Source organism: Notamacropus eugenii, chromosome 3 (genome assembly GCF_028372415.1).
Source record: "Notamacropus eugenii isolate mMacEug1 chromosome 3, mMacEug1.pri_v2, whole genome shotgun sequence".
NCBI classification, from domain to species: Eukaryota; Metazoa; Chordata; class Mammalia; order Diprotodontia; family Macropodidae; genus Notamacropus; species Notamacropus eugenii.
In genome coordinates, this window is record NC_092874.1 from 47,051,272 (window position 1) to 47,064,314 (window position 13,043).

Sequence of the window (13,043 nt, forward strand, 5' to 3'; positions counted from 1 at the left end):
AGAACAATTCCATTTCGAATTCCATGGGGTTGAGGCCCTTCAAGGCTGGGAAGCCCACTAAGCATTTAAATACTTATTGATTGAGTGAATGAACAAAAAAGCATTTATTGAGCACCCACTGTTTAAAGTTTCAGAGTGGAGATTTGCACCCATATCATCTGACTTTCAAACTGTCTTTTCACTGCACTCTGTCTCTCTGTATGATGGGCAGGGCCATTTTGGGACCCGATCAGTGAATGCTCATGGATGAGCAATTAGTACCCACTGCCAGATAAATATTATAAAAGGTCCTCACCCTTTAATACAGTTATTGCCTGCTGGAGCTTGAGGTGGGAGACAGGTTAGAGAGGGAGAGTAGTTTTTCCAGGATTGATTTCTAGCCAGCCATACCATGGTCTCAATCATTATGATAAGGCCAACATTATAAAATAAAAATTAGACCCTTTTTTTCTAAATGCTGATTAAAAAAAGGCATTCCAAATTCCACCACACACTGGGGGATTTTTAAATATTTCACTGATGCCTTTTCCTTTTTCTTCTTCTTCCTCTTCCTTCATCTCTTCTATGTCATTACCTTCACATGACCTCCCTCCCCCCCCCCCCCAAAAAAAAGCACTTGTAATAAATAAGTATAAGAATAGGGATTGGAGCCTGTGATTTTGTGCAACTAGGTAGTGCAGTGGAGGGCTGGATCACCAGGCTGGGATCAGAAATCATTTGCATGAGTTCAAATCTGGCCTCAGACACTTACTAGTTGTGTGATCCTATACAAGTCACTTAATCCTGTTTGCCTTAGTTCCTCATTTGTAAAATGAGCTGGAGAAATATCTTTGCCAAGAAAACCTCAAAATGGGGTCACAAAGAGTTGGGAGTTTTTAGGGTAATGTTGTATTCGTCCTTCATTGCCGAAGAAGACCATGCCATCAGAGAAATGATGACATGACTTGCACTTGACTTTGCTTTGAGTGAGGGAGGGCTGTGCAGGTCACCAGCCTCACTTCTCCTCCAGAGCCTTCTGGATCCAGTGACCAGATATTATTCATCAGGATGACTGGAGATGACCCAGGATGCAATGGGAGACCTTGGCCTAAAGGAGCTCACTTAGGGTGAGGTAATGCCCATTCAGTGAATAGGCCTCTTTAAGAAGTAGCCAGGTGATGGCCCCTTTAGTGAGACGTAGGAAAAAAACTCTATATCAGGCTGAGAGGGAAACAGCTACAGTTACTACTGATAATCACTCTTAAATCAGGAGGGTCCCAAAGTCAGCCCTTAGTCAGGGGCCTAGTGTCCTCCAATGTATGAGCTGTAGGGTAATACCTTGATAAAGAAATTCCCTATACCAATAAAGGCCCATACCTTCTTTTCCACTGATAGTTTTAGAGAGTTGCTTGGGGTATTGAGGTACTTGTCACACCCACACTACTCATCAGAGGAATGCTTCAACCTTGGTCATCCTGACTCCAAGCTTGATTTGCTATCCACTACAAAGAAGTTCAAGCAATTTTGCTTTAACTCAACGTGTTTCCCCCAAAACTCTAAGTTATGTGAAAGAGAGCAATAAGAACCAAAGGGCTTATAGAAAAAGTGGGATCGGAGGATGATCATGATACTCAACAACTTCATGAATGACACATTAAAAATAGGAACCTAATTAAAAATGTTAGCAAGGTTTGAAACATGTTCAATAGTTAAGAACTACATAAATACTGCAATCACAAGTGGCCACATCTACTGCCTAGTTTTCTATCAGGCTTCATGAACAAGTTGGGCAGAGGCCTTGACAGAAGGGGATGGGATGGGGTGCTTCAGCCTATCCCTCCTCCTCACATCTCCCCTTGTCCTTTTGAAGTCCTGATTGGTCATCGGTCATCAGAGCACTCAATTTTTTTAAAAATTATTTTATTTGTTTTCAGTTTTCTACAATCACTTCCATATATCTTAGACTTTTTCCCCTCCCTCCCTTTCCTTCCCTCCTCCCTCCCCGAGACAGCATGCAATCTTATATAGGTTCAACACATACATTCCTATTAAATACATTTTCACCTTAGTAATGTTGCATAGAAAAATTAAAATGAATGGGAGAAACTATAAAACAAAACAAAACATAACACAAGAGAAAATGGTCTGCTTCGTTCTGTGATCCAAATTCCAAGTTCTTTCTCTGGATGTGGAAGGCGTTTTGCCTCGAGTTCATTGGGAATTTTTTAGGTCCTTGCATTGCTGTGAAGGACTGTCTACCAGAAAAATTCCTCACACACTGTGGTTGTTGCTGAGAGCACTCAAATCTTAACAGCTCTTTCCCCCTATGTCATGGTAGTCGGTGGATAAATTATTCTCCTGGTTCTTATAGGGAGAAGTTGTGGAATACTTGGATGAACTCCTGGAGGAGGAGGAAGAAGGCAGTTAATTGGAACAAACCAAAGGGTTTCCAGAGCGACGTGGACATTTCCCAAAGAAGTCATAGGCCCAGTGTGGTTCTTCCTTTTACTCCCTTTTGCTCAGGTTCATGATACCTCAAAGCCTCCCCTTTGTGTTGTGACGTAGAGGGAGAGCATCAGCTTGGACCTCTCATTACTCACTGTAAGCAGGGAAGCCGGTCCTTCCTCCCTATGCCTTCTTTCCATCAGCCCTGGCCACCTGTCTGGCTGAAGATCGGTCCTCAACTTTGGTCTCCTTGCTTAGCTTTGTTTGAAGGTATAATCTTCTTAATGAAAGCAGCCATCCTTCCCCCAAAAGAGACAATCATGAAAACTTTCTGCTGTTGAATTTGTTTGTCTTAGTTTTCAAGTCTTTCACAGACTCCTGAATCAGAAACTAATGTTTTTTTCACACAGTGCCTGAAGAGGTTGTGGAGTGGGCGAATGGAGAAGGGGTGAAGCGGAGAAGGAAGATCTCCAGGACTCACCATTTTGTACCTGACATGAACCCCGATAAAAACCAAACCAAAGGTCTTTAGTTAAGAGGTGGACATGGTAGCCTTCTATATATGTTTCCTAAGGTTTATTTAAAGGTTTTTATGATGGTAACTTGTGTCCTTGTGAGGAGATAACTCTAAGTTAAGGGGAGGTGGTAAGCCCTAGGAATACCTAGGTATTTGTTTCTTTTATTGTCTTTATTTCCCTCTCCTTTTTCTTTCTAATTTTAAGAAGCCATTCCTGGTATAACCATCAGAGTCCTATTGGAATGGCTGAAGAATTGATGGGAGAAAGTTCCTCTGATGGTGATGTAGAAAACAACACAAAGACATGTCCCTTGCACCACAAAATGGGTCCTTGTATCATATAGTGAGAGGAGAGACGTGACATAGAAGGTAACGAGCTGGGTTTGAAGCCTAAAGACTTGTGTTCAAGACTTGCCTCTCAACATAATTGGCTAGGGGACCCTGGGCAAATCACTTAACTGCTCAGTGTCTAAGGAAACTGTCTTGAGATTATAAATTGCAAAGAATGGAAGGAAAACAAGTATTCATACTAATCCTAACCCTAAATCCTCTTAAAAACCCTATGACGTAGGTGTTGTTTTACAGTTGAGGAAACTGAGGCAGACAATGATGAAGTGACTTGCCCAGGGGCACAAAGCTAGTCTGAGGCTAAATTTGAACTCAGATTTTCATAACCCTAAGCCATTATAATACTCCATCCCCTGTACCTCATAGATTCCACAAGAAGATACCAACCTGTATCAGCAGAGGGAGTTTCCTCATTTGAGACATCCCTGTATCAGTGAAATCACTGGTTATGTGCTGTATGATAAATAGTAACTTCAGATGGAAAAAAGTCCAAGATGAACTCTTTTTTTCTAATGAAGCAACTCTCAGTTAATTACTTCCTTTGGGAAAAGAGGTGCAGTCCCACTAATTCACAGGATTTGGAGTCAGATGTGACCTTGGAAATTATTAGGACCCATTTATTTATTTTTCTTTATCTTATTTTTTTATTGGTAGCTTTTTAAAAAAATCACCTTCATTTCTGAATGGAACCTTCCCCCACTTCCCTATCCATTGAGCCATCCCTTTGTAACAAAATCCAAAAGACAGAAAAAAAATCTGTTCCTCAAAACCAGACAACATATCAACCATGATGCAATATCCACACTCTAGGTGTCCATCTCTGTAAAGAACAGAGGGCATGTGTTCTTAACTCTTCTCTAGGGCCAAGATTGCTCATTATAATTATGCAGAATTGGGTTTTACTTTCATGTTTAAATTGTTGTAGTTACTGTGTATGTCATTTTCCTTGTTCTGCTCCCTTCTCTTTGCATCAGTTCATGTCTTCCCATGCTTCTCGGAATTCATCGGATTGGTCATTTCTTTCACATATCTGTGTGTGTGTGTGTGTGTGTGTGTTGTGTGTGTGTGTGTGTTGTGTGTGTGTGTGTGTGTGTGTGTGTGTGTACCAAAATTTGTTCAGTCATTCCCCAATCAGTGGACTCCATTGCCTTATTTTAAAGAAAAGAATAATTAAGTCCAGAGAGGTTGTGACTTGCCCATGGGCCACGTAATAAATAAGAAATAAAGCTATGATTTATACCCAGGTCTTCTCAACTCTTTCCACTACACCACACTTGCCTGGCTATATCAGTCATATAGAACTAAGTTGCAAAATAAGGTTTTTCTGGACCCCAATATTGCTAAATTCTTTTGACTACTTTAAAGAGTCAACATTCTTTTCCTAAGTACATTAAGAATATCTTTGAGCTAAAGATAATCTCAGGCTCAAGAGAGGCTTGCCTTTGAAGTTATTTTTAAAATCATAGAATCTCAGCATTTGGAGAGATCTCAGAGGCCATTTAGAGAAATTGAAACCTGAGTAGGATCCCCATCCCAAATTCTCCTCTACATACCTACATGATCTGCCCCCGTCCCGCCCCCAAATAAAGAAAGAAACCCATTCCAAATCACTGGGTTAGGATTGACCATAGAGATGATCAGTGAGCACTCTTAAGTGATGTGAAATGTGCAATTCATTTTTAATTTTTTGTTTAATGAAATTCGCAGATTGGATCCAGCTTTGCAGATAAACTCATATTCCTCCATTGGCGTTATTTCTTTTTGCTTGCTTTGAAGTCAGTGAGTCCTCCTGGTGACACTTTAGGTTGGAGAGTGGATTGGAAAAACCTTCCGCAGGCTATTGAATTTTTGATATTCTCCTGTAAGACTGAATTAAAAGTCTAGCATTAACTGACCCAGATTCCTAAAAAGACTTTAAAGCTTTGAGCATCTCCCTTTCCCAGAAGTTCCCCTGGATGAAAGAAAATGGGCCAGTGATGACTGTCTGACCAGACGCTTGGCTAGGAAGCTCCTGGGGAAGTCGATGGGGGTTCAGTTTGCAGAGGGGAGCTCTGCTCACCATGAATTAATGTTTTTATTGTTGGCGTTGGTAATAAAGCATATTTTTCACATCAACGCAGCTGCCTGATAGCCAATCAAGCCTGGTGCTGAAGAAGGAAAATATGATTTCCCACTGGGGGGGGGAAAGCAGCTCCCCAGAGAGAGGCAGATTGTCTTTTTTTCTTCACATTTCACTGCAGGGTCTCTTCTTCAACCCAAGCAATTTGCTTTTTGAACTCAGTGGGGAAGAGGCCCTCAGGGCAGGGAGGGAAAGAGGCCTGTAGCCCAGTCAGCAGCCCTGAGTATTCATAAAAACTATTTAGATAATTCTTCTGGGAAGTATTTAGTCGTTTATCTAAGGTATTCCTTTCCACAGCTGCTAGTACCTTCCCCTTTAGCCTTAATTCTGTTTGCTCCCCATGTCTATACTCCATTAGGGCTGGGTCTGTTTCTGGTTTTTCTTTGTATCCTCAGGATTTAGCATGGGACCTAGGAGATAGCATTTGTTTAATAAACACTTTATGGACCAAAACAAATAAACAATGAGAAGATATCCATACATAGCATGGTACCTACCTTTTTGTTCTTACTAACCTAAAAACCAAATACACCATACACACACACTGCCACATGGCCCAAAGACTGGACCAGCAGTCGTTCATTTTGGACTGGGAATGTTTTTTCTTTGCTGTTGGGGATAGCATTTGGAGTTTTCTCCATGTACATGTGCCACACAGATATTCCATTTTTCTTCTCCACTTGTGCACTACTGATTCATTTTACTCTGCTCTTTTGTTGTTGTTGTTAAAATATGGTGTTGGGGGCAGCAAGGTGGCATGGTGGATACAGCACTGACCCTGAAAGTCAGGAGGACCTGAGTTCAAATGTGACTTCAGATACTTGACACTTACTAGCTGGGTGATTCTGGGCAAGTATCTTAACTCTGATTGCCTCACTAAAAAGACAGGGGTGGGGGGTGAGAGGGTGAGAGAGAGAGAGAGAATATGGTACTGAACCATATTAAATGTTATTGGGAGGTAGTTAAAAAGATAAAAATACAACAGAACATAAATAATGCCAATATGTGGTTTTCTACACCAATATGCTGTCCTCAGGGATCTTTAGGTGCAGTTTGTTGGCCAGCATTCTTCAGGGACTAGTGTTCCTCATACATACTAGATTCTGAAGTCTATTCTTTGTACTTGCATTTCAAAAGGGCAACCTGCTACTAGGACCAAAGAACCAACCAACCAACCAATGAGAAGACACAAAAGAGGGACTTTCTTTGGGTCAGTGACAAGAACAGTGGATTTGGTGCCAGAGAACCTGGGTTCAAATCCTCTCTCTGACATTTATTATTTGTGTGACTTTGGACATGGCATTAAACCTGTAAGGTTCTCTGTTTTCTCATCTGTAAAATGGGGGCTTTGGACTAGATAGTTCTTGAGGCTAGCTAGATGATTTCTGAGGTCCCTTCCTGATTCAAATACTATGATTCTCAAAAAGTATAACCTCCATCGAGATCTCCCAAAGTGAACATTTGGTTTACCCAAACGTAGAGTAGAATTCTCCCTGTTCTCTTCCCATTTGGAATAGTTGAAGTGGGAGGTGGGGGGAGACATGGATGTTACTGATGCATTTCTGGAATGTTGACTTACTTTGGTTAATGATACCCCATTCCTGTTTTAAAAAATCATATTAAGTTGTTAGGTTGTCACCACATCACAGGTTAGGTGGGGCCATGGTGCATAGAGCGTGGGACCTGGAGTCAGGAAGACTCAGCTTCCTGAATTAAAACCTGGTGCCAAATAGTTAGAAACTGTGTGATCCTGGGCAAGTCACTTAACCCTGTTTTCCTCAGTTTCCTCATCTATAAAATGAGTTGGAGAAGGAAATGGCAAACCATGTAGTATCTTTGTCAACAAAAACCCAAGTGGAGTCATGAAGAGTCAGACGCAATTGAAAATGACTAAACACATCACAGGTACATATAAGTGATGCTACTGACTGCTCTCAAGCGTCTGTTTGTCATCCTGGACCTTTGCCCTTGGTATGGACCATTGCTGTGCTTACTTAGAGCCCTATATTGGTTCTACTTGGTATGCTACCAGTTAAATACCTGGACTTAGCAACCAGGCAGTATGGTGAGTAGAGTATTGGACTTGGAATCTGGAAAACCGGAGTTTGACTACTGCTTCAGACAATGACTAGCTGTGTTATGACTCTGGGCAAGTCTCTGAATGTCTTTCAACCTCACTTTCCTCATCTGTGAAATGGGGATAATAACACCATCCACTTTACCAGATTGTTGTGATTATCAAAGGAGATAATATCCATAAAGCTAGCTATATGATCCTGGTCAGGTCAAATCATAATTGATGCAAATGTTCCAAAAGATTGTTTATGTTCATCACTACTTGGAAATCGCTGCAGTCATTGGACCAGATAGCACTCAGTCACCATCTTCCTATGCACTAATACCATTTCAGTATAATTGGTTTCTTTTATAATCTTATTTGATACATTTAAAAACATAGTTCTAAGAAGAGGTTCGTAGGCTTTATTAAACATTTTCAAAGGCATCTATGACACCAAAAAAAGTAACGAATTCCTGCTCTAGAGGAACAACATTAGTTAGGGCTGAAAAGAGTCTCTGCTTCCGAGTCACGTACATATACTCATATATAATAGAAAATAGGGGAAAATTCTATTATTGACACTTTCTTGTTCTTTTTTGACTTCTTCAGTTCAGGTTCATTCAATAAACAATGTGATCTATACATTTTTTATTATCAAAAGAGGCAGCCCCAAAAGATTAAGGATGGTCTTCTTATCTGACCTATAGTGGTGAGTGACTGGGCAAGTCTAAACAGTTTAGTACCATAAACAACTCTCTAAGATTATAAACTGTACCCTGAGGGAAGATCTGCAACAATGGAGGGAGTTTGCTGCTTGGGAGTCCCCTAGACCAATGAAATCATGGGTGTGGTGCTGTTCCCATCTCCTGCCGGAGTGCTATCATTCTTAAATTGAGTTATCTTTTAAAAACAGGTCAGTCAGCTTGATGGGCTGCCCGACTGTGATCTCATCAGTGGCTCATTTACCCAATTGCTTTGACTTTTGGGTGGAAGCCAAGGTTGTGTTTAGAAACCATAGATAGGGCAGTTAATATTTGCTCTGTCTCATGACCCTGGCCAGCTGTCTTGCAAATGCATGCTGTGGGCCACAAAGGGAAAATGGGTAGATAGATCAGCATAGATCTCTCTCTTCTGTTGGAAAAATTACTCAAGACTTGCCCAAATATGAAATCAGGTCAGTTGTATTATAATCATACATAAAGGAGAAAATGTTGCCACGTGTTCAGAATTTTTATTGAAATGAATGGGCCCTGCATGTCTATGAATGCACATACGCAGGCCCAAAAGAGCTGCCACTTAGTTGAATTTTGTCTGTTTTATGTGTATGTGCCTAGCCATACCTAAGGCAAGGCAATCAGGCCTTTGCCTCGGGTGTCTCAAATTTAGTGGATACTAATGGCACTTACAGTTTTGTAGAATCAGAGGATCTGGGAGCACATCCCAGCTCTGCTCTTTCCTACCTATGGGAATTTGAATAAGTACCTTGCTACTCAGGGCTCCAGCTACCTCAGCTGTAAAATGAGGGACTATGGGCAAGATGTTCTCTGAAGTCCCTTTTAGACCTAAATCTGTGATCCCATGATTCTTCAGTAACATAGAAATGAATGAGCTTATCATCCAATTAGCAAGAATAATTCATTAAAACAGGAAGCTATAAAGCAAAGTACTCTCCACATCTCAGTTGGACTATTCCTACAGGACTGACCTCAGTCCCACCACTTTCTGGAGCAAGAACTTCACAAATGTGGGGGAAGGGAAGGGGAGGGAGGACAGTCTCTTTTTATTTTCTTCAACTGATTTGACTTTAAAAGTTGATTTGAAGGTAAGTTGGGTGCTGATGAGGCTGGGCACCCAAACTACTAGTTATGGCTACAGGTCTGGAAACCCAGCCTCTTCTCTCTTCACCTTTTGATTATCTCAGTTACAAATAGACATTATATTCCAACTATAAATAGAGACTATATTCAGGCAGTACAGCTTAGCAGGGAAAGTCAGAAGGCCTAGGCTCTAGGCTGTGATTTTGGAACAGTCACAATCTCTTTTGATTTTTCCCTTTTTTTGGAAAATGAAAGAGTTGAACTAAATGCTGTTTCTATCTTTAAGATTCCAAATTGGTAAATGGGACATGGCACGTAGTTTTGGGTTGTATCTGCTTACCAGACTCAGGTACTTAAGTAAATACTTTTGGAAAAGCTGCCTTTGGAGGTCTGGGTTTTGCCCCAGTGCATATGGCCCATTATAATATACTGGGTTATTGATGTTTGCAAAGGTGGTGCTGTCCGCACGCTGAATCTTAAAGCTGGGGTCAAGGTGATTCAAAATGACTGGAGTTTTCAGTTTCAAAAGAAATCAAACCAAATTTAAAAAAATAAAATTAGAAAAAAAAAATAACGGTTTCCGTAAGTAGACCGTTAAAATGCAAATTTGTATACTGGACTTAAAAGAGAAGAAAAAACCCTCAGCCCCAATAACTTCCATGGGCATTTTTCTTAGAAGGTTTCTGGAAGAATTTCCTGGATTGAGATCCTCTCAGCTAAGCATCAGCCAGGTCAGTCTTTTAAAAAGAAAATAAACATATTTATGAGACCGTTGGCATGTCCAAAGCTGGCTGAGATGACTGCCTACCTTGTGGCATGCTGCCTCTATCTTTTGATGAAAGACAGTACTGGGGCTCTTCCTTCCTTCAGTACCAAAAGTATGGAGCCTCCTTATTAGGTTTTGTTGTTGCTTTGTAAACTTCAAAAGCAAGTATTATTTATTTATTTATAAGAAAGACATGAAGCAACGAGGTGGCTCAATGGATAGAGTACCAGGTCTGGAATCAGGAAAACTCATCTTCCTGAATTCACATATGGCCTCAGATACTCACCAGGTATGTGACTCAGGGCACTTAAGTCACTTCACACTGTTTGCCTCAATTTCCTCATCTGTAAAATGAGCTAGAGAAGGAAATGGCAAATCACTTGTCTTTGCCAAGAAAACCCCAAATGCAATCATGAAGAGTTGGACATGATGGAAAAAGCAACTGAAAACGAAGATATACACACAGAAACACTAATCCTGTGTATACAGTGCTGCTCACACATTGGCACCACTTACACAGTATTGAGAAGCTAACAATGCAAGGATGGAATACTGCCATATGACTAGACTGTCCATGTGTCATCGAAAAGTCATAGACCTTTTGTGCAACATTTAAAAGTTTACTCAGTGTTGAAAGGCTCCCGCTCACAGAACTTTCTATGTGGGAGCTCTCGCATCTGGTGGTCCTTGTAGCCCAGTTACTGATAAAGGTTCCCCTTTCCTCTCCATCCAGATTTCAGGGAGAGGCAGCATGGGACAATGCAAGAAGTCAGGGGACATGGATTCAAATCTTACCTCTGCAACTTGCTATATGTGTGACCTTAGGCAAGTCACATCCCTGAGCCTTACTTGCCACATCAGTGGTGGTGTTGGACTAAATACCCTCTAAGGTCTAGATCTATGATCTTTAGCTTAATATCCAACACAGCCAGCACCATTTCAACTTGGAGAAAGGAGAGGTTGTGCTTGTTGGTTAGGTTAAGGGATGTTCCCATGACAGTTTGGTTCCATTAGGACCTGATTTCTGGGAGCAATATTCATATTCAGTTTGATTTCTGGAGGAGGAAAATGAATCTGGGGAATAACTAAGGCAAACTGCAAATGTTTAAAGGGTGACTATTAGATAGAAGTCGAATGCAAGTTAACAAAATTGCCTTATTAAAATAATTCCTTATTTTCAAAAGCCTGGATAGTTCTACCTAACTAACCTTTTGGGTTGATCTCTGTGATCCAGGTTTACTGCAGTAACTATTAGTAGTAAAGTCTAACTCAGGAAATCTGTTCTTTTAAAGAGTTCCCATTAAAGGGATTTTAATAGCATGCAAATTTTATTGCACCGAATTCTGAATTGCAAATAGACAAAAGGTTTGAAAGGAAAGTGTTTATGATGTCTGCCAGTGAGGATAAACAGCTGCCCACCTCTGCCAGCGCCTATGAAAATATGTTTTTAAGTTCTAAATGTGAGCTGTAATCCAGAGCTCCTTCACTTTTAAAAAATTCAATACTTAAACTGTGGGGAGAGAGGGGATCGGTGCCAGAGAAAACATTCTCATTTAATAATGTTTGAACATGGCGCTGTGATGCAGTTGGTAGCAAAGCACTGAGAAAAACCCACAACTAATCCTTCACTGCAGATGTCTGAACTCTTGACTGTCTGCCATGCTTTAAACAGCAACTTCTTTTTTCTGGGGACCCAAGGCTTGAATGACCCAGTGTGGAGAGTTGAAACTCCATACAAAAACATAAAAAAGGAAAAGAAAACTTAAGCCTCAGCTGAAGGTTTGGTAAATTGGGCCTTGGTGCTCCAGCAAATTGGGGTTCATGCCGTACCCACCTTGGCTCGCCCTTTCCAGCTCACAAGATACTCCCATGGGAGTTCCTCGGATGGAGAAGAGGGATAGTGGCTACTCATTATGGGTATTTTTGGTTTGGTTTGGTTTGATTTTTTCTTTTACCTTGACTAACCCACTGCTAACTAGAATAAAACAATCAAATAAAAGAGATGTGGTTTTATTATGTTATGCAGCATTGCAAGTAACATTAGCGTTTATAGAATACTTTTCTCCCTAAGGATGTCAATTCAATCACCATTTTTCACATTCAACTGAATTCCATAAAACATGGACTGGGTAATTGCTTTGGATAAGACACTGTGCTAAAACCAGTTGGGTAGAAAAACAAAAATCCAATCTCAGCCATCAAGTAGCTTATGACTTAAAAATATGATGCCATGTGAATGTCATCTCTTCATCTTATGCTTATGAAAACCCCAGAACTAAGTGATTTGGCCTTTGTTATATGGCAGGAAGGGGAATAGACCCCAGATTTTCCAGCACCTGGGTCAGTGTTGTATTCACCTATGCCAAGATAAAAGTCATTTTCATTCTTCTAATTCTTTTTCCTGCTTTTGACTGCTCATGAAAACCTGAGTATATTGGAAACTAAGGTCTTCAAAATTAGACAAATACAAAATGTTGAAATAGAAAAGTGCTTTTTTGTTTGTTTTCTAATTTGTTGTGCCTTTTCTATAGCTTTTATTCTGAAAATCTCTGTCCTTAGTAGCTCAGTGGCATATGTCACTTAACATAGCAGACTTAGTAGGATAGAAATTGTAGCTTCATACCATGGGTCTTAGGATCTCATCAAGAAGAGAGAACCTATCAAAAAATATGCCAAAGTCCCCTTTTGCAAAAATGAAGAAATCCTAGACCCTCCAGAAAAGCTTTCAGTCACTTTTCAGTTGTGTTCAACTCTTTGTGACCTCATCTGGGGTTTTCTTGGCAGAAATACTGGAGTGTTTGCCATTTCCTTGTCCAGCTCATTTTACAGATTAGGAAATTAAGCCAAACAGTGTTAAGTGATTTGCCCAGGGTCACATAGCTAGTGAGGCTAGATTTGAATTGAGGGAGCAGAGTATTCCTCATTCTAGCCCCAACACTCTACCCACAGCACCACTAGCTGCCAGACTCACCAGATGGATACATCATACTGTA

The 13,043-nt window shown here is 40.6% G+C and overlaps 1 protein-coding gene across 5 annotated transcripts in view; it reads left to right on the plus strand.

Moving 5' to 3' along the window:
• Nucleotides 1-5,888, plus strand: part of CRTAP (cartilage associated protein) — an 82,537-nt gene extending 76,649 nt beyond the window's left edge. For 2 of the 5 annotated variants that reach the window (XM_072651485.1, XM_072651482.1), the window contains one exon: nucleotides 2,351-5,888. In XM_072651485.1, coding sequence (XP_072507586.1) covers nucleotides 2,351-2,407 — 57 coding nt within the window. In that variant the 3' untranslated portion in view covers nucleotides 2,408-5,888. The other 3 variants (XR_011976635.1, XM_072651483.1, XM_072651484.1) reach the window with 3 other exon arrangements.
• The last annotated feature ends 7,155 nt before the right edge of the window (nucleotides 5,889-13,043 follow it).